Below are 26,574 nucleotides of genomic sequence, written 5' to 3' on the forward strand. Positions count from 1 at the left end.
CAGTTTGATCTGATGTTTGATATCATGACTGTAAAACAAATAAAGCAAAATATTAGATCATACATATCAGATCAATTAGTGTTTTTGTATTTGATTTCTCACATAAGATAACAATGGCTGAGATTGCTACTGTACCCCCAAACCTATCACAGCTATAATATGAGCATTCTCTCCCCAGCCAAAAGGTGTGACCAACCCCCCACTATCCTTTGTTTGTATCTCTAGGTAAACTCAATGGCTGAGAGACAAAGTGTAATCCACAACTCTTACTACTCTGTAACAAACATAGAAAAACAAAATACTACTTTTACAGAACTTATTTTTACATATTTAGAAAATAATATTTTATCATATTAGTTTTTTTATATACTTTTACAGTAAATAAATAAATGGAACTTACTCTTCAGCAGGGTCTAGACCATTCTGATAATCTAGTTCCTCATCAGTCAAAAAGCTCTCTTCTCCAGAAAATCCATCATCCTCCATGGCATCAAAAAAGGCCAGCGCTTGATTTAGATCCATGTTTCTCAATCTCTGACGATCTATTATTCTCTGTTTATTATTCAAAACTTGCGTCTCTCTGTGCGTCTCTCTCTCTCTCCCGTCGAAACCACTGTGCCGTGCGTCTCTCTCTCTCTCTCTCTCCACAATATCAGCCTTGGTTCATGCGTAATGACGCACCAACGTGGACGACGGATCAGCCTGTCATTGGTCAACAACCTCACGCAAAGCATCACGTGATATCCAAAATGGCAGCTAGCATCGAGCTAGCGGCAAAAATGACAGAAAATGTATAAATTATGGACATCAAGTGGATAAAACTTGGATATAAGCGTTTGGATTTATTGCTGAAACACTCTGAAAGGAAGCACAAGTTCCAGGCTGGATAGAAAACCTTCTGTAAAGGCTAGAAAGACACCAAAGACACCCCCGTGACGGCTAGCTCGTTAGCTTTCTGCTGCAAAAAACGGTAAGAAAATCAATCAAACTTTCATCAAATAATATAAATATTTATCGGAGGAGTCGCGTGGCGTCGTGGACGATGCCGTCGGGCTCAGAGGGTTAAATATTTAAAATTTCACCACCTTCCCAAGGGGCCAGATCAAATGATCAGCCTTGCTTTGTAATTTCACCAAGTTATTAAGTTAAAATTATATGATGCATTTCTAAAAAAAAAAAAAAAAGATTCGTATTGGCATAAACTGGAAGTTGCAAAAGTCTTTCCTATTTCGAACAAGAAAACATGTGGGTCCGGATTTTGTCCATGGGGAATTGATTGGATGGTTGTGGTTTGCTATTGGTTGATCTCATGTGAGTGACAGGTTGCCCTGCCCTCGTGCCAGTAAACACATCGTCAGAGATGAGAAGATATGATTATGCAAGAGGGAGGGTACATGAATTAAAAAGAAAATATGATGTACATTACACGGACAAATCATTAATAATAAATTCTGCAATATTCCGTAAAAAATTAAACCTGTCCATTTTGATTTTATGGTAAATTAAACTTAAACATACTAAAAGAACAGACAAAATAACCTAACTTAAAGTGAAAAACAAAAAGTACTTGTACTGTAAATATAGCTTACTGTTGACTGAAAAGCAGCTAAGATAATGGAAAATGTATTTAAATTTGTAGTCTCACTAATTTCAGTTAATTACTACCCAAAACCCATGAACATTGTATATATATAAAAAAAAAAGATAATATGTGAAGCAGTATTAATTGCTAAATGTTCCAATGGTATGCCATATAAAATTGGCTATTTATAATTTCCAAACCAATTTCTTGTGAATCAATAAATCAGTCATTAAAAGAAAACCAATTGAAATGGCCATAGTGCCAGGTTTAAAAATTACTAAATGTAATATAATAAAAACAAGTTTTGACATGTTCGTGACGATGTCATGACAAAAGATACACTATATTTTAGCTAGTTGCTGCCCCTTTAAATACTATTATTTCGTAATAGGTTACAAAAACAAGACGTGTGTCAGCCAGCCAGCGTCAGCGAGGCCGTGCGTCATGGCGTCACTTCCCGTACCAACTGGCAGTTGCTGTTGTTGGAGCGCCATGTTATTTCAAACAAAAGAAACAACTCCACTGCCTTCTTAACAGTTCATGACAGGCCGAAACACAATGGCGGAATATAACCTGCTTCTCAGCTTCTCATAAACCGGAGATTTTCATAATGCCTTTGTAAGTATGTCGACGGAGTTTAAGGACAAACGTGGTCGAAGCAAACGCGGGGTCTTGGGCCTTATGTCACGAATCGGTTGAAAACTCGACACGCTGATACAAGCGTGTAATGGTGCCGTTTAATTGTTGAATTAGTCCACACTGTATTAATTTGGACAGCAATCTTGTTGTCAGTATGCAGCTGTTAATGAGATAAAATGATCACCACCCCATCAGATGTAACTTAGAGATTAACGTTACGCTCACGCTAAGCAAACCGGCTTGTATGCAAGTTATAGGTATTAAATATATTGCATACAAGAGTTGTAACGTAAGTTACTTTGTTCAGATATGTAGATCAGTAGTGCACGTATTGGTGTAGGTCAGTGATTTTATACTAATACCCTTCAAGGGGGAGTTCGCACAGACGCGTTCAAGCGTACTAAACAAATGGGCGAAGCGGAACAGAACACAATGCATGGACCGTTTACGTTATTAAAGGTGAACTATTTGTATCTTGACATATGGTGTCTGCGGACGCGCAATGCACGAGACCCTGGGAAAAAACAGCGAGCCGTGACGCAATGGCAGAGATACGTACGCGCATAATTAAACTTAAACGCACCACGTGTGGACGGCGAAAAACAACAGCAAGATGCGCAATAAATACGATCTTTGTTCTTCAAAATATTTGCTCTACTACAAGCTGTTCTCACTTTGGACTCAGAAAGTGTTTGTTTATATGGGAATGTCTGCACTGAACTGGGTGCATGTGTGCTGTTGTTTTTGGTCATAGAAAAATACATAACCTGTAATATTTCTCTTATGTACTCGTTTGCACAGAATTTATGAAATAAGATGTTCACAAACTAGTGGTGGCCACAATACATTGACATATTAAATGATAATGTGTAAAGGTAGCTTCCTTACTATCTTTAATTATGAAATGATGTTATGTTTGTGAAAGTTGAAAGAATGAACGCGACCAAAATGTCGTAATTGCGAGTGGGAAACTCGGAATTTCTCTTAACCCCCTTGTTTCGATTTGGGGGAGTGTCAGTAAGAAAGTATGCAGCATCTGTATTGACAGTAAATTTGGTGAGATGAATGAATAACACTTTTATTGATACTCTATAGTATTTTGTACATGCTAAGTTACAAGTACAATTACCATATAATATATTAGATGGAAACAATCTTGACATTAAACATTTGGGTCAGGCTTGCATGTGTTTCTGGGCTCCCAATGTTAGCGTTCTTTCAGCCTCAACGGCAAACACGCTGCTCTTCTCCACGTATGCAGCATCTAATCAACAAATTAATTACTTTATAATTGTATGAAAACTTGTTCTGTAGTGTACTGTATACATACCATTACAATGACTTTGTTTTAAAACAGTATCTGACGTGTCCCGCTTAGTGCAGTGCACAGCCTCAAATGTCAAAACAAACTCCATGAGGTGTCAGTAGCCGCGTTTCCATTACCCTTCAAATTGTGCAAATTGCGAATTGAAAATGCGCTCAATGGAAACACGTCAATTTCGTGTTCAAGTTTTTACTCTCGCATGAGGTTTTTTTTCAGGCAATTCAAAAAAGAAATATTTAGCAAAACTGCAATGGAAACTGATTTTGCGCAGTTAGTCACCTGAATTAAAAGGCGCGGTGTGTTCGTACAGAATACGAGACAAGTTGTTAATCAAATTCATAAAAGAATTACAGGAATACTGGATTCTGAACCTCAAAGAAATGCCACAGTCAAGAGCTTGAAGCAGAAATGAGTGAGAAACACCTCATATGTGCTGCTCACAGTATAAGGGTCTTTCCTTGCCATTAATGCTTGGATAACACGCCTACGTCTCCTTCCGTTAATAATGTCTAGTGCGGTGGCTTTGATGTATAAACCTACCAACGTCCGTTGCCATGATTTTTTAAATGACTTCTCGCGAGAGGAAAAAATTACGTTTTAGTCGCATAACATCGATTAATGAAAACGCCGTCATTTCACAATATTTTTGTATCGATATTTAGAAAAAAATCGCAAACATTTTGCGCAAATCTTTAATGGAAACACGGCTAGTGATAGTTTTTATTTCGCCTCTAAAGGCCGCTCTCGTACTGTATACGAGACCACGTGTCTGGCTCCTGTGACCACGTTCTATATACTACTACTATGTTTCTGTTAAATCTGACAATTAATGTTTGACTTTTTCACAGTCCAATTACCAATCAGGTGCAGACAGTACAGCAGACCCCAAAGCATTATGGGATCACGTCTCCTATCAGCTTGGCACCGCCTAAAGAGGCCGATCTGGTCTTTGCGCGGAAGCTGACAGAGACACTCCGACCCTTCGGCGTCTTCGAGGAGGAGATGGAGCTGCAGCGGAGGTTAGTGAAACGTGCAATCACTGAATCACACATGTATGTGGATATGCATCATGACAGTCAGATCGGGATTGAGACCATCAATTGGCTCTTTAACAGTTGCACAACTTTTGAAGTTAACATTTTAAAACTAAATGCAAGTTCATCAAATCCATTGCTTTTATAGACTTTATTTTAGGGATTCTTTTTTAATTGAAAGCCGATAATCAATATATTGGCCGATAAATCTAAATCCAAGTTTTTTTAACATTTTTGACAGCCTGATTACAAAAATAAAATTCTCGCCATCAAAATCCATGTCCCGAACACACAATTATAATGATCTTCTCATAATTTTATGTAGCCTATATGACACATGTTGCACTTAAAGGCCGTGTTGCAGGTTTAATTTTTCAACAAATTTGTGCAATTTGCTTGTTGGTAATGAACATTTAAACTGTTATCCATTGTATTTTATGTTGTTGGGTATCACAAAACGTAATATACTACGAAAAAGTAGGTAATATCTTACAGCGGCAACGATTCTCCTTTCCGCCACAATGCATTGCATGACGTCACCTTGGGGAGAGAATTTACCAAAGCCCGCCTGGAGAGCGCTGAGAGTGACTAGAGAGACGAGAGTATTCAGATAGCGCAGATTATAGAACATGATCATTGTCTATACAACACATCTCTAGTCACCTATAACTGTTTAAGTTGGTTCATAAGACTTCGTGAAAAAAGTAAACAAACAACATACTCGTTCGTGCTGGCTTGAAGGGGACCATGATCCTGCCTGAGATGTGTGTATGCTATCTTCAGCACAAACGGATTCAGGCAGCATGCATTCAGCATTCAGTCACATCTGGTCGCGGGGTGAGCTCCTCGACCAGCGACCAAAACGCACTCACTGCTCTACAGGTACAGCACAAGCTTTCCAACACAGTTTCCATGGGACGGCACCGCCCGCACAAGCACCTGCCAAACACCGCGACCGACACACGGCGGCTACGTTTGCAACAACAATTTCACCGGAGGAAGATAAACGCTTAGAAATGCCCATATAGCTAGCACGATGCCTTCTATTTCTAGATGACAAAGACAAAGTTTACCAGTACTATGACAAAGGTTACCGCTACTTATCTGAACTAACGTCATGATCACTGCCACTATAAAGAAAACGTTGATTTTTCACTCGGTGCTATTCAATGACAGTAAAAAAAAAATTGTGTCGTTATCTCATTGCTGCGTTGCTAAATGATAGCAACTCACCAGGACACTTCACCAACTCTCTACTCATTCTCTCCGGACCATGCATTTCATTGGCTTTGACGGCCATCAGGCTACCTTTCCTCCACTTCTCCCCAACGTGACGTCATCGCAGAATTGCGTAAAAAAACCCGTTAATACCAAAAATGTAAAAAAATAGTATTTAAGACCATTTTTGACACATTTTAAAAATGATATACATATCTTGAGTGATTTATGTACCCATTAATCGACAGTGGTGGTTAACCTGCAACATGGGCTTTAACTGTATTTTCCTTTTTTGAAGTAATTCCAATCATATTTCAAGCAATTCAAATCGTCATGGCGAACAGTGCACATTTGTGCTCAGCTGAAGGAATTTTTTTTATTGGGCTGATAACGATAATATTAAAAAGGAACATATATCGGCCGATACCGATATGGTGGCCGATATATCGTGCATCCCTGGTTTATTTCCTTCTATTTTAAAACAATTGATGATTATCTAATCAAAGTGACAAATTGTTACAGTGATGAATACTATAAAGATCTGAGATCAAATACGTTTGTGTTTCTGTCAGCTCCATGAACGTATCAGTTTGCTTGCTTACGTCACTAGCTTTGAATATGCAACTTTGCTTGCAAACGAATGCATAGAAATGACCAGCTGGATATAAACTAATGCAAGCAAATGGTAACAATCGTGACATTAAACATTTGGGTCAAGCTTGCGTGTACTACTTATGTTCGCGTCCTCAGCCTTGACTGCAAACACACTGCTGTTCTTTCTCTACTAATGCAGCATATAGTCAACAAATTAATTACTTAATAATGATATGAAAATATGTTCGGTAGTGTACTGTAACATACCATTTCAATCATGCTCCGACACGTGTCAAAACAAACTCACAAAAAAACAAAACAAAATTTTATATATTATATAAAATAAAGAACATGTAAATATGTGCGGCACGCTTTCTGCTTAGTAACAAAATAAACACAACTGCTGTTTTCTCACCACTGTATTTTATTGTATGTATGGATATGTTTGCCCCCGCTCTGCAATTCGGCACTCGAGTAAAGTCGTCACATTTATTTATATAGCTCTTTATACAACAGGTTGTTTAAAAGCAAGCAGCTATACAGTATTAAACATGGAAAAAACAGTGTCAGTGTCTGTTAATTAGAATTACAATTTCAATTTCTACTATAAAGCCGCTCTCCAGTGTGTTTTTACTCACGGATGTCTGACTTCAACGGACTGAACAGAAGAAATTAACCGTTGAAGGCGGAGCTTCAAGAGCACACCTGGCTATTACGTAATCGCCCCGGACCAACGGTCGTTCGAAGGTTTTCGATGGAGTAAACTTTTCTGGAAAGTTCGATTTGGCAAGTTATTCCAAACTCCCAAAACGAACTTCATTTTGAATTGATTTTGTTCTAAATAACGTCACACTAGTTCGTTCTTTCGATTTTGCTCTAATATCGGGGCCTTTACTTCCTGCAGGATGTCACACTTAGCAACTGGCTTGTTAAAGAGATTTTTACAAAATATTAAAAAAAACTTTAAAATGACATTGAAGGCACAGTACAATTATATAAATTGTTGCCAATTGTAGCCAAGTTATGTTTTGTTTTATCAGTTTATATTAAAACTCCACAGAGCACCAAGGGACGAGGATGGCAGCAAGTTCTTTTTTATTAATACAAGGATGTATTCAATTATTTTGGACTTCATCAAAGACTCTCAAAAAACATGTATCATGGTTTCCATGGCTGCTGAGAAATAAAATGGATTAAAATAGAAGACTATTTAACAATATTACTGTTTTTAATATATTTTTCATCAAATAAATGCAGCCTATAAGCATAAAAGACTTCTTTGTGAAGCAGTAAATCTTACAGCCCCAAACATTTGAATGTTAGTGTTCACTTACAGAATTTATTGTTTATTATTCTATCCAGTATACATTTCTCCATATCCATAAGTATGAATATGTACAGTATAGTCTTGACCCATCTTTTGGCTTTATCAAATTGCTGTTTAAACATGGTTCTTTCACCCACAGAATCCTAGTGCTTGGGAAGTTAAATACGTTGGTTAAGTTGTGGATCCGTGAAGTCAGTGAGACAAAGGTAACTTATCGTCCTTTTAATTTGAATAAATACATAAACTTCTGAATAACCGTTTGCAGATTCCAACTGTTATATATTTTCATACATTTACAGAATATTCCAGCATCAGTGATTGATAGTGTTGGTGGAAAAATCTTCACGTTTGGATCCTACAGGCTTGGAGTTCATACCAAGGGTACGTTTTCATAGACCAGGACTAGATCTATACATGTGCTTTACACAGTCTCCTCCGTGTGTCTGTAATATCTCATTCACTAACCTAATTGTTTAGGTGCTGATATTGATGCTCTCTGCGTTGCACCCCGACATGTGGAGAGAACAGACTTTTTCTCCTCGTTTTATGAGAAATTAAAGGAGCAGGAGGAAGTCAAAGACCTAAGGGTATGGAGCCTTTTGTGAATGTGTACATATTCCTCAATATCTGTGAGGCTTAATAATTGATATTTGCTTTTCCCTTCTAGGCGGTGGAGGAAGCATTTGTACCTGTGATAAAGCTGGCTTTTGATGGCATTGAGGTATTTTTACATCCTTGCATCAAACAATAGTTCATGCCAGAATTGAAATTCATACATTTTTTTAGGGGTGCACCGAAATTTCGGTCTCGGGCCGAAATAAAAAAGCCAGCCGAAAATGTCAACCAAAAATGAATGTCAACTGCGCCCCTCCCATCCGGGATATCCGCCTATCTATATCTGATTTATCTTATATTGGATGCATCCCTTGAATTAGCGCTGTAGTGCGCGTGATCAGCTTCAGCGCGCGCTGCTCAAACGCCACTGCACTACTAATAATGACTATTGGGAGGACTGTCATATTACATAACATTATAAAGAGAACAATATTGTAATAAAACATTGTGCATTATTTGAGTTTAGTTGCCGTGTCGCGTTGCTCCAGGAAGAGCGCGTCCACAACATCAGTCATTCTGAATGAAGGGCACGTAACTTAGTTCAAGTTCACTTGAGCATTCACGTCATTTTCTGCAGAAATAATTTGTAATATTATGTTTATTTTTAATATATCTGATTAATCTCATATAGCCTATATGATATAGGATGCGTTTCTTTGAGTTAAATAACGCGCTAGCAAACTAAGTGCTCCAGTTTAACGGTAGCCTATTCATTCAGCGCGCGCAGCTCAAGCAGAAATGCACGACTAATAATAACGATTAATAATTTTGGACTGACATATTACATAACATGAGAACACTATTGTATTAAATAGCCTAGTTGTGAATGCATTGGGTTTAGTTGCCGTCTTCAGTGCGTTGTTCAGGGAGAGCACGTCCACAGTCACACATTCTGCTCATCTGAGGCGGCGCTGGTGACGCGTTGTATTAGTAGGCTAGTAGTAATTATATTTGATTATTAAGTAATTAATTTAATTAAATTATCAATCACATCGAAACATTTTACAATCCTACTAGCCCTTTATTTAGATTAAAAACCATTCTCATTCATTTGGTGAGGAACATCGCGTTTTGAGCAGGATTTGCAGACCCTGTCACGCTGTTGGCCATGCCACTGCTGCAGACGCATATGCAGTAGCTATTAAGGCTAACGATTAATTGATCGTTAATTTAAACGACGATCGATCATGGGAATTTGTGAAAATTGACATCCCTAGTGTTAATAAAAATTTGATGATTATTCTATTGGTTTGTGATTTTTCATTTCAGATCCATTAAAAGTTAAGCAATATAAATATATATTAAAGTTTTTAAAAGAAGCCATTTTCGGCTTCAGTTTCGGTTTTCGGCCAAGTGCATCCTAAATTTTCGGTATCGGTTTCGGCCCAGAATTTTCATTTCGGTGCATCACTACATTTTTTGTCTCTCACGTCATTTTGTGTATGTTTTAAAATAAGTTGATATGTTTTTGGCAGATTGACATACTGTTTGCCCGACTAGCACTACAAACCATTCCTGAGAATCTGGATTTGCGAGATGATGGCTTGTTAAGGAACCTTGACATTCGCTGCATTCGGAGTTTGAATGGTAATTGGTTATAATTGATGAACCCTGTTAGGGCTGGGTATTGTCACTGATTTCACCAATTGATCAATTAAAACCGGTGCGCTTTTAATTCTCCTAAGCCCGACCTTAACGTGCAAATCAATAAAATCATGTAAAGTGACTTCTGTAAAATGGGACATGCTTGATACTAAAAAGAGTTATTAAAAGCACAAAAGAGAACTTGCGCTTTTCCTCAGGCGGCTTTCTGTGCGTGTGCTCAGAGACTGAGCAGAACATGGACAAGCGTGAGTTTCGGCTGCGCATCTAAACGGGCTAATACACGCAAAAATATTCAAATGACCAGCTTGGCGAGTATTCACTCAAATCCAGTCAATTATGTCTTAAGTCAGTGTTTCCCAACCCTGCTGCTGAAGAACCCCTGCTCCTGGGGGTCTTTCAGGAGCAGGGTTGGGAAACACTGTCTTAAGTGAACGTAAACCGTTGGGAGAAAATAGAATGTGTATCAGTATATTTGATCTGTGCATTCGGTGTTAAAGAGACAGCAGCCTAATATTCTTGCTGCAGTCTAAAGGCAATCAAACAACGAAAGACAGAGAAAATCACTCACTGTTCTTGACTGAATAACTTTTGAAGCTTCAAGAAACTGTGATGGACAACATCACAACTATGACAAGAGAAAACAAGTATACTCATTTTTAGGGTCTAATCGTCTTATTTTTGGTCCGTTTACATGTCTGGTCAAATTACCATCATATTTAGGCTACGCACATACAACGAGCGCTTTTAGCCCAGCCCACAGCATATCTTTGGATGTTCGGTAAGTTCCGTCATAAAAACCGTCTAATCAGGTTGTGAACGTATCCCTTTGTCTTTAGGTTCGGTGATTTAAAAAAAAGCCAATCTGAACGCTAAGCGGTCCAGGGGCCTCATTTATAAAGCTTGCGTACGCACAAAACGGGGCTGAAAACATGCGTACGCCAGTTCCTGCGCAAAAGGTGGGGTTTATAAAGAAAAACTTGACGTGAAAATATGCGCACCTCCACGCAAACTCTGACCCATGCGTACGCACATTTTGAAGACAAAGCAGTTTGGCGACACTGATGGTGAGTTGAGGAATTGACTGCGGATAAAGGGAATTAACCCTTTGCAAAATGGCAAAATTAAGTTTGACATATTTCAATATTTACAATATTTACAAGTTGCTCATAGGTCCCGGTTACAACAAAAAATACAAACTAGAAACTACAAACTTGTTGAGACAAACTTTAAGTTGGCTTGAGAAAGCCGGACCAGAGAGTTTGAAGAAGTTTAAAGTAGGTTAAAGTTTGATAGATAGATAGATAGATTTAGAATGGTAGTTTAATTAAATCTAGGGCTTCAGGGAGTTTATATTTGAGTTTTTGGCTTGTACACTAATGGCCCACCGTAGTCTTGGCTCAATTTGAGCACTCTGCAATGTAAGTCTATGGGATTTTTATGATTTTTAATATTAATTTTTATGAAAACTGAAAGTCAAATCAGTTTGAAAAGATATAGCACACCAAGTCAGAACAGTCTGAAGGTCTGACCCGAGTTTGGAGTTTGTAGAATTAAAGCTCTAGGAGGAGTTAGAGTTGTACATTTTTAGTAAGAAGAATAATAATAAAAAGTTTAAATAAATTTCAGTAAGTTGGCTTTTCCAAGCCAACTTAATAAGTTTACATAGGATTTGAGTAAGTTGGCTTTCTCAAGCCAACTTAATAACATTAAATCACCATTATGGGTCCTAAAGACATACATCCATGTTTAGTTTAAAGACATAAAAGGAACTATATGCTGAAAGTACGTAAATTTAATTTTTCACTTCCATTCTTAAATGGATGTAGGCCTATCACTCATTATGTTTTAAAAAACACAAATTTCCTTGCTCCTTTAATATATGCATGGCTAATGAGGTAATTTGCATTGTCTATATATGGTTGAATGTGGGCGGAGAAAGGGCGGTAAATGATTTTTTTTTGCGTGCGCAAATTATCAGTTAGGCTGTGATTTATAAAGTGAAAATTGCGTGCAGGTGTGCGTACGCACGGTTTTATAAATCTGATTTTTTTTTTGCGTACGCCATTTTTGGCTTTTCTGCGTACGTACACTTTTAGTAAGGTTCCTACGCACAGTTTTATAAATGAGGCCCCAGAACTGAATTGTTTTTATTTATTTTTTGGTCCGGTCCAAACTAACCGAACTACAAGTGTGACCTGAAAGATTGATCTTGGAATTTAAGAATCAATATATCGGTTCATCAAAATGGAGATAGATTACAATCCATTAATCGATATTGTCAACCCAGTCCTAAATCTTGTGTGCTTGTTTAATGAATTTTTCCCCTGGTAATCTCAATATATGCACTTGTTTGATTTTCTGATTTCTCAATGTGCTGACATGCAGGTTGCAGAGTGACTGATGAGATTCTTCACCTGGTTCCCAACATTGAGAATTTCAGACTGACTCTTAGAGCCATCAAAATGTGGGCCAAGCGTGAGTAAAAACTTGTCTGTCAGCCTGCTTGTGGAACATGCCACAAAAAACAAACCCTACAATGAACTGCTGTGTTTGTGGGTATTAGTGCAGTCAAAAAAAAAACAGCAGTGCAGCATTGTGCCTCAGGAAATTTGTATGACTTGCATTTGCTGCCTAGAACCCAGTGCACTCATGCTTAACCTAGTGAACAAATGACAGATTCTTGTTTGGTACTTGGCCTTTAGAAACGGTTAATTGTGAAAAATTTCAGGCCAATTCATTTATGAAGTTGATTTGGAGGTTTACTGTACAAAATGAAGAAATAAATGACATTATTTGAAACTCCTACAGGCCATAATATCTACTCGAATATCCTTGGTTTTCTCGGGGGCGTATCGTGGGCCATGCTGGTGGCAAGAACCTGCCAACTCTACCCCAATGCTGTGGCTTCCACCCTGGTCCACAAGTTCTTCTTGGTGTTCTCAAAGTGGTGAGTTCATACAACAGACAATGACATAACACAGAATCTGAACTTTTGGTCTTTGCTTTCAGAGAGCCGTTCTCTTCAATTTCATTAATTCCTTTTTTTTCTTCCTTGGTGGTGTTTTCAGGGAATGGCCAAACCCTGTCCTTCTGAAGCAGCCTGAAGACTGTAATCTCAACCTCCCAGTCTGGGATCCCAGAGTACTGTCTTTATTTATTCATTCATTGATTTATCTGACTTTATTTATTCATTTATTCATTCATTGATTTATCTGACTTTATTCATTTATTTGAATTGCAAGGCAATATATCTACAAAAACGTTATATATTTTGACACTATTTTTATGTATTTTTGGTCTGATTTGGCTTAAAAATGTGATTGCACCCAACAGATCATTAAACCAAAAATCCATTAAGTAAATTCATTGTTTAAGTTCAAATATAGTTAATGCACTGAAGGAAGAATTATATCTGATCTTTTTCTTTATTTGCACCAACATAATAAGATGCATATTAATAAACAACAGTATTCACCTACATATAACTTTACTAAACCGTTAAAAGGATGTAAACATTTGTGTAATTGTGATTTTAATCGAATAGTGACCAGGAATCCATTTGAATTGTGAGGTACCAAAAGATTCCTACCCCTATTAAACAGGTTGTTAATGTGTCAGGTGGCTCAGTACACATGAAGCAAGCAATGTTTTGAGAACACCACAGATTAGGATCAAGAGACTAAAATTTTTAAGAGATCAAAATGCCTTGATTACTCGCCTGCATCATGATAAAGGTAGTGAGTACAAACATCACACAGTCAGGGAAATGTATTCATCTAATAAAAAGCACATTAGAAATCAGCACATTTTTCATGGTGCTGGTTAATTATATATATATATCAAAATAATATTGAAAAAAAAATAGAATATTGCTCTCATTGCATGTTTTAAATCAATTATATGTTTTAACAATCATAATTTTTCATAATCAAAAACAACAAAATAATTTAGCATATCACTTACTAAAAGCTACAGTGATTTTTCTGTACCGTCTCAAATTCTTCATTTCAGAATAATTTTTTTTCTTTTTTTCTCAGGTAACTCCGAGTGACCGGTACCACCTCATGCCAATCATCACGCCAGCTTACCCTCAACAAAACTCCACTTACAATGTCTCAGCATCTACTCGGGCCATCATGGTGGAAGAGTTCAAGCGGGGTCAGTCTCATTTCTGAAGATCCCTACAAACACATTCTGGTTGAATAAAGAAGCGTGCTTTCAAAAGTGAAAATTTCAACATTTTCTCACCATCATGTCATTCTAAATCTGTATGATTTTACTTTCTGATTTTAGTGTTCACCCCGTTCACCACCCAAGTGCAGAAAAAGATCCCCAAAAAGCACCAAGAGTATTAATACAATCTGTGTGCTTTATTCAAGTTTTCTGAAGCTGTCTTTGAGGAACAGACCAAAATTTAAGTAAATTCACTGAAAAGCTTCCCTTCTGCTGCAGCTCTTAAATCTCATTTGCGTTGAAGTACATTAAAATATGGATTCGGGTTGTCAAAAAAGAACACAACTTGTAGACTACTTTTTTGTTTGTCCTTGACAGTGTTTTTAACGTCCGCTTTTGTGTTCCACTGCTAAAAAGAAAGTCATGCAGATTTGGAATAACAGATTTTTGTAGTTTTGTTTGGGTGAGCGATTGCTATTAAGCTGAAGATACCGTGCAAGGCTATTGTGTGCTATTGTTTGATTCACATTCCGATTGTTTAACTCCTCACAGGTCTTGCTATCACGGATGAAATATTGCAGAATAAAGCAGATTGGTCCAAACTATTTGAAGCACCAAACTTCTTTCAGAAATACAAGTATGTATTAATCTGCATATCCTGTTGGACACTCATGGTGAGATTTAATCATTTCAATAAAGATTTATTTCTCAAAACTGCTCTCACACATTCATAGCCCTTTCACAAGTACCACCTTATGTAATCGGTGTCATCCATTTGAAATAAAAGCAGAATTTTGCATATCAGTTTATTTATATGGAGTACAACACAATGGCTTTTGACACATCAACGTTTTTGATAACATAAAATGTGTAATAGTCCTGCTTAACAAATTACTACTGTAGAGCATGCCTGAAATGTAAGTAACACTTTGGAGATGGTTAAAATTTCTATTTTTTCAAAGGTAGGTATTTCAGTTTAATGTGGTTTTCTTGTGCTATATTAATTTGTGTACAATTCAAAAATAAAATGTTTTAGTTCACAATTCGTACAATGTATTTCTTGTTAGTCTGTGTTTTCATAGTGTTCCTAATTTTCAATTTTAACTTTTTTTTATTTTTTAATTTCCGTTAATGTTTAGCATTTAGTCTGTGTTTTTGTTCATTTTTAGATTAAATTCATTGTTATGACTTTAAGTCAGTAGGTGTGTTTGACTCTAAGCAACGGTGCTCAGACCGATCGGTGTATGACATCAGAGCACCGCAAGAGCGATTCAAAAGCAGTCTTCTCTCTAATTGCTTTCTTGGTACTTTGATGTCATTCACCGATCGGTCCACGCAGTGCCGCTTCAAGTCAAACACACCTAATATTTCAGTCAAAAGATACAGAATTCTGACTGAAGAAATAAAACTGATATTTTCTATCAGTAATGTAGGTTTTATACAGATAATTGCTTTGCCATGTTAATTGAAGATCCATTGTGCTTGAAAGCTGATGAAGCTCAATTTTGGGGTGTTTTTTTTCTAGCAAATTTAAGCCCATTTTAAATGTTTTGGAAGCTCCTTCACTTTCTGACACAAGTCTTCCCACCCCACATGAGGATGCAGTGACTGCATCCAGTTCATTGTGGCGCTCAATTCATAATCACCATTATTTCGTACAATGTAGCAATTAGCTGGTTTCAAAGAATGAATTAAAAATGTTCGATTTACAGCATCTCATTCTTTTCTGTCCAGACAAGCCCCTAAGACTTAGTCAGAGTGGGGGCGAAATTCCCAAAGTGTGGTGCTCTGCAGAAAAATACAGATAAATACATAAACACAGGATAAATTGTGAACGTTTTAAGCTGCTATAAACTTTTAAGTTGCGGTCAAAATGTAGGTTATCTTGCTTTTGCACTTTGATTAAACTATAAGATACAAACTATAAGCCTTTCCACTGAAAAATATTTTTTTTGTACACTTCTATTCTATTAGACCATCTATTCAAATGGCAAGTAAACCCATATTGAGTCTTAAACAAAATGATGCAGTTTTGCTTCAAATAAATGTATCTTGTGAATGTATGAATTGGGGAACAGGATGAAAAATATTATGAATGTTACAGTTTGTCTGAAGAAATTGATTGGCATAAGAGGACTAGATCTTTTTATGTTGCTAATTAACTGTAAAAAGTGCCATGAATCTGCTGTTAAAGATAAAGCATTTTAGTGTGTGAAATGAATGACTGAATGATCATGGCTGGATATAAGGGTGATCTCCGCTGTCTTGAATGAAGTTCATAAAGATATGTTTGTCTTTGGAGTGAGGTGTGAGATGGGGGCGGGACGGCCCTGTAAGTTTTGCCGGGTTTGGTTGAACAGCTCTAGTCTAAAGGATGTAATGGCATTGTTCTGTCTTTTATGTCCCAAGGCATTATATAGTGTTGCTAGCGAGCGCACAGACAGAGAAGCAGCACTTAGAGTGGTGAGTACAGCTTACCGTCTTCATCCAGCACTGTCACATGCTTAATCGGACCGATGTTCTGCTCAAATCCCCTGCATGTGTTTAAAAACATGAGGTGGAATAGGACTAAATATACTGTGTGCCTGACAGGGTGGGCCTTGTGGAATCAAAGATCCGAATCCTGGTGGGAAACCTGGAGAAGAACGAGTTTATCACACTCGCCCATGTGAATCCACAGTCATTCCCGGGACTAAAAGAGGGAGCTGACAAGTGAGTTTAAGATGCTTTTAAATGCTTGAAAGAATAGTCAATAGTCCCATTCAGTCTTTACTCGCTCTTTCCTTTGTGTACGTACAGGGAGGAGTTCAGCACAATGTGGGTAATAGGGATCGTGTTCAAAAAAATGGAGGGATCAGAAAATCTCAACGTGGACCTGACGTTTGACATCCAGTCCTTCACCGACACAGGTAAGACTTCCTGTCTAGTGGCAGTTTTGAAGTCGACATTGCTTTTGTTTTCCGGATGTTTTCTAGTAATCAACATGTTTTTTTGAATGGCTGTAGTTTACCGGCAGGCGATCACTAGTAAGATGTTTGAACAAGATATGAAAATCACAGCCATGCATGTGAAGAGGAAACAACTGCATCAACTACTTCCTAAAGTCGCCATTCAAAGGGGCAAGAGAAAGGCAAGTGTTCATGTGTATCTTTGCAAAACATGATAGACAATCGTTAGAATCTAGATTAAAATGCATTTGTTTTCATACGTTTTTGAATTGCAACAAAAGTCGAGTGGTGAATTCAGGTTGATTGGTACACTTTTCCCCAGTCATCTCAATGGCAAAAAGTGTACCAATACACACAAATTCACCCTATGCTTTCAAGGTGTATGAAATGTATGTGTTTAATGGTTATTTTTCTAATATTTTTTGAACATTTGAACAAGGTAAAAGTGGGTTTTTCTTCCTCATATTATAAATCATGCCGTTGTTCTAGAGGTTTTGTTATTTGACATTCTGAAATTCAATGACCTTGACACAATCATGTGAGGGTCTATAGGGGTTATTCTTATGGGATCATTTCATGCTTTATAGTTTTCTTGGCCTTATGATGGCGGCTTGCACGTTTTGTTACACCACACTGACTTAGATTTCTTGGATCAAAGCCTCACTGCCTATTTTTAAGATGCAAAACAATTGTGCTAGATACTTTTTTTTCTCTTCTAGAGCATTTAAGCGTTTTAAATCAGTTTTTCTCAACTTATTTGCTAAGATATTTTCTCTGGTGTTCCTGCTTGTAATTGACAACGCTGCTTTTTCCAAACCTTATTAGCAGAAACTGGGACTGTTGATGTATTGAATTACCCTTAGTTATTTTATAACAGACTATTATGTATGTTACTGAGGGACAATTTTGCATTTTAATTAATTTTAAAGGTACAGTTTTTTGCAACACTAGTGGCACCTAATGGAATTACAAAAATACAGTTATGTTTCTCACTCAACAGTGATGTATTTTTTATTTATTTTTATTGTTTGTTAACTGTCTTGTACTGATTTCCTTTTTCCTATAGCATTCGTCTGATGGCATTCGTGTGATGAATGACGGCAGTCTCGACCTATCGGTTGACAGTGACAACAGCATGTCAGTGCCCTCCCCCACAGGCCCTTCAGCTGCCAAGAGCGCTCGTGCCTCCAGCCCTCAGGGGTAAAACATCTCAATATTTTCACCTGCTTCTCTAACATAATTTGTCTGACTTTCTGTAACTCTTGTCATTTGGGAATGCCTGTGCACATGCTTTTTTCTTAGTTTTTTTCTAATCTCTCGTCTTCTCTCCCTGACCATAGTTCCGCTGGGACGGCCACGAACAACTCAGATTTGCAGGGAAAAACGGACACCTCAAGTGGGAGCCCGCTCCTGGCTGGTGGTATGTCTATTGGGATCTTAACTCTATACGGCTTACATTTTTATATTTGAGACAGACATTTTTAAGGCGTCTTAATTATCAACGTGGTCAACGTCGCTGAAAAACATACTACATACAAATCTACATTTCAAGATGAACACTTACTGGACTGAAGCAGCTTAGGTTTACTTGATGATCTGTAAAAATATTTTTTTTGAGGAATCATGTTAAAATGTAAGTATTATATATGATGCATCTATCTTTTAAGGAACGTTTATTTGTATCTCTGTAATCACTGTATTGCATTTCATTAAGTTTTTCCCTATATTTTCCCTATATTAACTAAGTATTAATATCATCTTACTAAGACATTATTGGTAGATATAGTGACAACTGATATTTATATGCAATTTTTTTTAAATAGGCTGTTATACTGTTATAAAGATCTCATTAGTGTTAGGATACTGGAATTTCTAACTTCGATATGAAATTGATATTCAATACCATTTTTGATAGATATTTGTATTTTCTCTTCATTTTTTTATATTTGGGTAATTTTGTTGTAATAGTTGTCACAGCACAGGAATGTTTTATTTGTCTTTTTTCCCTTATAAATTTAGTTCAAAATTTCAGTTACACAATTAGAACAAATAAACCAATTGCAAACGATGGCACAAATAAATACAATTGAATACAGAGACAAATGAAATAAACACTGCTTTAAAGGGATAGTTCTCTCAAGAACTTAAATGATCATTTATTCACCCTCAAGTTGTTCCAAACCAGCATGAGGTTCTTCTGTTGAACACAAAGAAGATACAAAAAAGAAAGTTGGTAACCAAACAGTTTCTGGTCCCCATTGACTTCCATAGTATTTTTCTATACTATGGAAGTCAATGGGAACCAGCAACTGTTTGTTTACCAACTTTCTTCAAAATATCATCTTTAATGTTCAGCAGAATTAAGAAATTCAGGTTTATTATACAGTTTTGGAACAATTTGAGGGTAAATAAAAAAGAATAATTTTTTTTTGGTGAACCTTTACATCGCGTCTAGTGTGGACAGGCAAATCATTTTTCGCTGGATCTTATCGCATCGCGTCTGGTTAGGACATGCCACGGTGTTAAGTTTTTTTCATGTGAGTAACAGTAGTATTTGGATAACAGGTGCACCATGTCCATATAAGGGCTTTCCGCACACGATTTCCTTATAGCCCTTCGTCACAATTGTCATACTTGCTGCTGTTTGCCGACGCGCTCTCGTCCGATCCTCGATCCATTCTCACTTATTCTAAACACAATAAACACCTTCTATACAGACCCAGACTACAGACCTCTCATTAGCCAGCTGTACATGCACGTATATCTGTTATTCAGCGAAATCTCGCAGCTGAAGCTATAATGCAGCTTTTCTTACTCTAACTATATATGATGGAATGTATTTAATATGAATTTAAACTGCATTTGATTATGAATGATGAATTTAAACTGTATTATTTAATCATTTTAATACAATTGATTTAATATACTTCAATAGGTGTGTTAGGATAAAATCTCATCTTAAATATTATAAGGCCGTACAGAGTACGTGCTTTTTGCGTACGTGTGGTTTCAGTTGTTCCTATATCTTTTTGAAAATTGTGCTTACGCACGCTTGGTAAATGAGACCCATTTCTTCATCGTTCCAAACCTTTATGACTTGCTTTATTCCATTGAACACAAAAGGATACGTTTTGAAGGACGGTCTTGCTGCTTTTCCCTTTTTTTTTTTTTTTTTTTTATATAAAAAAGCACCATAAAAAGTAATCCATATTTAGGTTGGTTTGTTTCACCCATATTTTCATAGGACAGAAATCAAACCTGCGGCTGCATGACATATCAAATAGAAAATTACTTAAATATAACTATAGAAAAGAGCGTTCTTCAAAATCTTTGCTTTTGTACTCCTCTGAAAAAAAAGTAATTTGGGTTTGGAACAACATGAGGGTGAGTAAATGATGATAGACTTTTCATTTTTTTGATAGTTTGTTTTTAATACAACTATGATTTGTTTTTGTATTGATTATAGCAGTGGATGGATCTAAGCCCGATAATGTTGGGACCTCCAGCAGCAACGCCCCGCGTAAGGGGGCAGCGGCACTGAAGAGGCCTGCCTCACCCCTTCAGCAAGATTTGGAGAAGAAAGCCAAAGTGGACGATGTCCAACAGGACACTCATCCTAGTCCATGTTTATCTGATAGCCCTGCCAGTAAGAGACCTGCCTCACCCCTCGAGAATGAGACGTCCAAGAAAGCCAAAGTAGAGGATGTAAGTCAACGCTCATTCATCTGTTGAACCCTTTTTATTTTGTATTTTCATCGAGTTAATGACTTTATATTCTACACATTATTCATTGCTCTTTCACATGTCGTGCTCAATGAATGCTTCAAAATCACAACAAAATTACAGTAAATTTGTGTGTACGATTTATCTGTTTTTATTGTCAATAGTGTTGTCAAAAATGCAAGAATCATCCATAAACATTATATATAATAACTTAAATCCTACTCTTCCAGTTCTCAACCGCAGAAGCAAAGTCAGGTGAAGCCGATGACCATGTTGCTGCGGATCCAGCGGTAAAGCTGTTTGTCAGGGTTCCCGCGGGGTCTTAAAAAGTCTTAAAAAGTCTAAAATTCTGAACTTTAAATTTAAGGCCTTGAAACGTCTTAAAAATGGCCAGATTTTCATCCGAGGTCGTAAATTTAATTTAGTCTGGTCTTAAAAAGGTTACCCTCGTTCATTTCCTGAAATTCTGGCCACACAAAGTTATTACAAAGTACCAAAAAAGTATGGAGTCGTAGCCTACAAAGCGGAGCTGTAGCAGGGGTCTCCAACACGTCGCTCGCGAGCTGCCAGTAGCTCGTGCCCTGATTGGCGGTAGCTACCAAAGAGGCCGTTTACATATTGCGTCTTTTGCGTGCTCAAGTTCGTTATATCAAATTTAGGCGCGCGGCAAGCGCACTCATATTAGAAGCAATGCGGCCGTTTTTTCCAGGCGGAGCGAGATAAAAAAAAAAAAAGCTCAACTTTTCAGAATTCTGCAAGCGCACCGCAGGTCATGTGACAAGAACCAACCAATCCGCTTCACCCTTTCCGTAACAACATTGAAAGCTCAGTCAACATGAAGGATGGGGGTGCACCGTGCACCCAAACACTACAGGTGTTTTTCTCTTCTCCGTAAATAAATAATGGCTACAGCAAGCGTTTATCAGTGGTGGAAATCCATTAGCTAGCTACTGTTGTGGAGAGCGCAGTGCATGGTTGCATAGCAACGACAGACGCAACGGGAAAATCGGACCAAATCTTACTATTAATAATAAAAGATAAGCTAATCTGCATTGTAAATTTCAGTAATTTATCTTTTTTTTGACACATTAATTCTATAATTATTAAAATATATTATTTAAAGGCTGAAATACATTAGGAGTTTATCTTTTTATAAAACCTTTTTTGTCAAAACTTTATTTGAACTTGTACATTTAGTAGATAACATGTTGCAAGACACTCTTTTAAAATCTAGCCATAATTTTTTTTGTTATTACTTTAATGTTTATGTAAACAAAAAGTGCATATTGATGCTAATTGTATTTGTTATTTGCTGGTTAATGCGTCATGTAGGTCTTAAATTTAAATCTTTATGGTCTTAAAATGTCTTAAAAAGGTCTTAAATTTGACTTACTGAAACCTGCAAGAACCCTGGTTTGTTCTTACTTTGTTACTAAAGTGCAAACATTTTTATTGTATTGCCATTCTATTGGCTGAACTTTAAGAGGCAGTTTATCTATAATCTTTGTTGTTCATCGCTCAGGATGTCGGTCTCTAACTGTGACTGTTGAATTAAAAAATGTCTTATGCAGAGCGTTGAAGTGGTTCCTTCAGATGGTGAATTGAAAACTGAGACAGAATTAACGGTAAACTAATCATAAAAACAGGGTATGCTAGTTAGAATCATACATGAGAACTTAAATGCTGATGTTATTTCCTGTCATTCTCAGGTGGTGGAAACCGCAGAGAAGATACCGCTTTCCCAGGTTAGGACATAATCTTATGTAATAATCAACTGAACATTACATAAATAATAATCCTTCCACCATGTCCACGAATCGAGTCATTTATCTGTTCTCACTAAAAGATTAATGCTCAACAAAGCACCAGCCAATCAAAACAGAATTAATAACAATACATATTTATGCATTAATACCCAAAAGGGTTATAATGTACACTACCATTCAAAAGTTTAAGGTCAGTACTATTTTTTTTTTTTAAACTTTTATTCAGCAAGGATGGATTAAATTGCTAAAAAGTGATAGTAAAGAACTTAATATTTTTTGATAAATAGAAAGTAAAAACAATGTAAGCAGTACAACTGTTCAACATTGATAATAAATGTATTGAGCAGCATTTTAGACTGATTTCTGAAGGATCATGTGACACTGAAGACTGTAATTTAAAGCTGATTTTCAGCATCATTACTCCAATTTAAAATGTTATAATAGAAAAGTTATTTTACATTGTAATAAATTACTGTTTTACTGTATTTTTGATCAAATAAATGTATCCTTGGTAAGTATAAGAGACTTCTTATAAAAAAATTAAAAAAAACTCACCAGCATCAAACTTTTGAACAGTTGTGTAACACTAATTAGCTAATTGTGATTTGTAGGCAAGCAAAAGTCAGGCCATTTTAAGAGCTTTTAAAATAACATGCTACAATATTACGTTTTCTGAAAATTATTACATCAGTATATGAGATGTTTGAAGAACTAAAGATAGGCTTTAGTATATAATTGTGTATAGAGTTTATTCCAAATAATTTTAATTTAAATGGTCTTCTGTAGAGCTAAATTGAAATTTCAGTAACTTTATTTTAAGGTGACGTAGTTACACATTCCTACATGTACTTACTATAATAATAACAACAACAACAGTAAATTATGCATAATTAACCCTAACTAAACCAAACCATCAGAGTAAGTACATGTAGTTAATATGACGCAAATACTTATTTAACTGTCACCTTAAAATATAGTGTAACCGAAAGTTCAAGTGCTCAATGAACAAATGTATTTTCAATTATGGAAAGCAATCTTCAAAAACATACTTGGGGACACTTTTATTTATGTATTTAAGTCATATTCTTGTTAAGGTTACAAAAGCAATTTTGGAGCGATGGGATTCCACTGTCGATTGCTCAGGGAAATGCAACGTAAAACTAATCGCCTTGTTGAAGACACGGCTGGTTCAAACTAAAACTTTCATCATGGAAGAGATGAGATTAATACTTGTCAGTTTGTGTTACTTTATGACACTTTAGGCCTGTTTACACCAAGGACAATAAAGATATAGTTCTAAAAATAATTCTAAATATAAAAGAATAGCAGAGTGGGTAGTGACACGGAGAAACGATATTGTTTCAGAATGATTTTAATCCAGCTGATGAACAATAAAAACATTGACAGCTCAATCAGAATCCATCCCGCTTTAAAGAGCTCGAGCATTTAAAGCGACAGACGACAAACCTGTAGCGTGTGCTTCGAATAAACAATTATATTGTGCATTAGTGTGGACGCTTCATGGTTCTTGTTCATGGTGTGAACGGGCCTCTACACTGATTCCAGTCCGTTTCTCTGACAATCTATCCTTTTTAATGTTCCACAGAAAATTTCCCACACCGATCTGTCGGACGTCCAGATCCTCCCGTCCAACCCCATCGCAGTGGTCAAGAACTCCATCAAGCTGAGACTCAGCAGGTAGAAGCGGCCCAGTCTCGTGCTCAGGAGGTGAACGTCCCCACGGCTCCTGCCCATGTGCAACACGGCTCTCCACAAGGGGGCAGCTCTGTTCTTCCACAAACTCCTTGTGCTCTCTCTCTCTCTCTCTCTCTCTCTCTCTCTCTCTCTCTCTCTCTCTCTCTCTCTCTCTCTCTCTCTCTCTCTCTATCTCTCCCTCACTCTCTCTCCCGCTCTCTCTGTCTGTCTGCCCTTCTGTACACTGCAAAAAAAGATGTCGTACACAAAAACCTCAATGTGATTCAATGTGTTTGTGTGTTTTGGTGCACATGCTTTGTAAATCCGTTCATATCCTTCTGTTTAGACCTGAAAGACAAGTGACGCTTTGCTTTTTTTCTTATTCTTTTTTTTCTTTTGTAAAACAATACAGAGGCATGTAATTATATTCCAGGATACAGTTGGTCTATTGGAGACCGATCCACCATATTGTACAGAGCTGAAGGTGGAGATGCATTGAATGGAAGTGAACTAATGACTAATCTGACAGCGGAGGACATGGCTAGCTCATCCAGATGATTCGAGCTCATTAATGCAGCTGTAATGTAACCAAATCAGTCTGAGATTAGTGTAAACACCATCGTTTTGCTCCGCCGTCTTAGGAGGGCATTAATTATGAGTGGTGTTAGGAGTGGAATAGCTAGTATTCCCAGCATGCTTTGATTTGTGCTCTGAGGAGACAGACCAGTGCCGGCCGTTCATTTAGGCTCGTTTTACCATGTGTATATATATATAGAGACGACAATATTGAAACTTTTATTTGCTTACAACAGCTTGGTTTTCCTGTTATATGCTGGGATTTTCCTAACGTGGAATCGAAGACGCATTTCGAATGCGATTTAAAATGGCGGGTTAACTCATTTCCGTTGACCTGATTTTGAGGATATGGACGTGAATATGTAATGATAACGATAAAAGATTGATTTAAGTTTCAAACGAAAGATAGTTTCTTGGGGCTGGAGAGTGATTTTGTTCATTTTTGAAATCTGTACGAACTTTTCTTACTCCGTGTTTTGTCTTGATGGTCTGTGTTGACTGTGGATTGGTGTAACGGTAAAGCTGCCGCCCCGGGAACACTCGTCACGGCACAGATTCACTCCTGTGAAACGCCTCCTATGGCCTTGCAATGTTCTTTCAGTTCTTTCATACGCTTATTTGTAAGGACAAGGTATTGTACTTTTTCACAAATAAAAGTCTACGTTGTTGCAAAAAGAAATCGGTGTTTGAAAACTGTTTGTTTGTATCGCCTCTTAACAGTAGAGATTATTAATGCAGGTCTTTATAACTGCACACCGCACAAATTAAGACCAAAAATTGGTTCGTTTAATTTAAGGTAAATGTAAGGTTTGAGTCTTAAGGTCCAATTATGAAAATGCTGCTTTTGAGCATTACAACATGTGAACAATGCAGGTAATGGTCTTGGTTTTAAAAAAGTTTTCCGTTTTGTTTTTTTCTCTCTCTTTTTACATGTTTGGTTGTGGCATGTGGTAATGGTTTATATGTTGTAATTTTACACAAGCATGACTATTTCTATAGGCCAATACAATGGTTCGATTAAACAAAAAAGTGATTTTTTTTTTTTTTATTGTTTAAATTTAGCATGAAAGCCATTAAATAGCCCTAATATACTTCAGAATAGATCTATTGTAAATGATTGCTGTTTTAATCATAGTGTTCATGCCTTTAGTTTTCATATATTTCAGACAAAGGTATTCTTTACTGCTATTCAGGGGTGCGTTTCCCAAAAGCATTGTTAGCCAACTATGGTCGCAAGTTCTGTCGTTTCCAATAGAGTTCAATGGAACTTGAGACCATAGTTGGCTAACGATACTTATGGGAAATGCACCCCTGAGTGTCAGACTGTATTTATTTATTTTAGTAAATGGCAGCTTTTGAAAAAAACATACGTGAGCTAAAGCAACTGGTGGGCTTGCAAGTCCTTGATTTTTGACTTTTTTGTTGTTGTTGAATTATATATCTTGTTCTGGGCAATAACCGGGGAAATGCTTTTTTTGTAAAAAAAAATTTGTTAGTGTGATTACACAAATACTGTGCAATATTAATTAGCAACATGTACCTATTATAGCGTTATAATTAGGGTTTGGTTTAGTATTAGTTGTTTGTAATTAAATAATGCACAATTTACTGTTATTACTATAGAGACACATTAATATAGTGTTATGCAACTTGTAGGTAATGTAGTAGTTACCTATACAGACTGACTTAAAGAAATACCCAAACAAAACTCAGCAAGTATCTGAGATTGTTTCCTACACTAAAATACCCGAGATT

General features: G+C 36.9%; 1 protein-coding gene across 6 annotated transcripts; it reads left to right on the forward strand.

Moving 5' to 3' along the window:
* Positions 1-1,995: 1,995 nt before the first annotated feature.
* On the forward strand, positions 1,996-25,489 carry papola (poly(A) polymerase alpha; the record flags this gene model as incomplete). 6 transcript variants are annotated; one of them, XM_079639191.1, is made up of 24 exons in its annotated part: positions 1,996-2,200; positions 4,394-4,564; positions 7,858-7,924; positions 8,018-8,099; positions 8,196-8,305; positions 8,386-8,439; positions 9,809-9,920; positions 12,324-12,413; positions 12,747-12,885; positions 13,007-13,079; positions 13,976-14,096; positions 14,664-14,748; positions 16,521-16,574; positions 16,704-16,823; positions 16,911-17,020; positions 17,117-17,241; positions 18,126-18,259; positions 18,400-18,479; positions 20,526-20,764; positions 21,013-21,072; positions 22,354-22,407; positions 22,492-22,527; positions 24,155-24,276; positions 24,656-25,489. In XM_079639191.1, exons 1-23 carry the CDS (start codon positions 2,193-2,195, stop codon positions 24,248-24,250), a joined length of 2,220 nt encoding a protein of 739 aa, XP_079495317.1. In that variant the 5' UTR covers positions 1,996-2,192. The 6 variants fall into 6 exon arrangements, with proteins under 6 accessions (XP_079495317.1, XP_079495316.1, XP_079495320.1 ...); XM_079639193.1 differs by having other exon boundaries at positions 2,006-2,200; positions 20,529-20,764; XM_079639190.1 differs by having other exon boundaries at positions 24,155-25,489.
* Positions 25,490-26,574: the final 1,085 nt, after the last annotated feature.

Source organism: Phoxinus phoxinus (genome assembly GCF_949152265.1).
Source record: "Phoxinus phoxinus genome assembly, chromosome: 16".
In the NCBI taxonomy this organism is placed as follows: domain Eukaryota; kingdom Metazoa; phylum Chordata; class Actinopteri; order Cypriniformes; family Leuciscidae; genus Phoxinus; species Phoxinus phoxinus.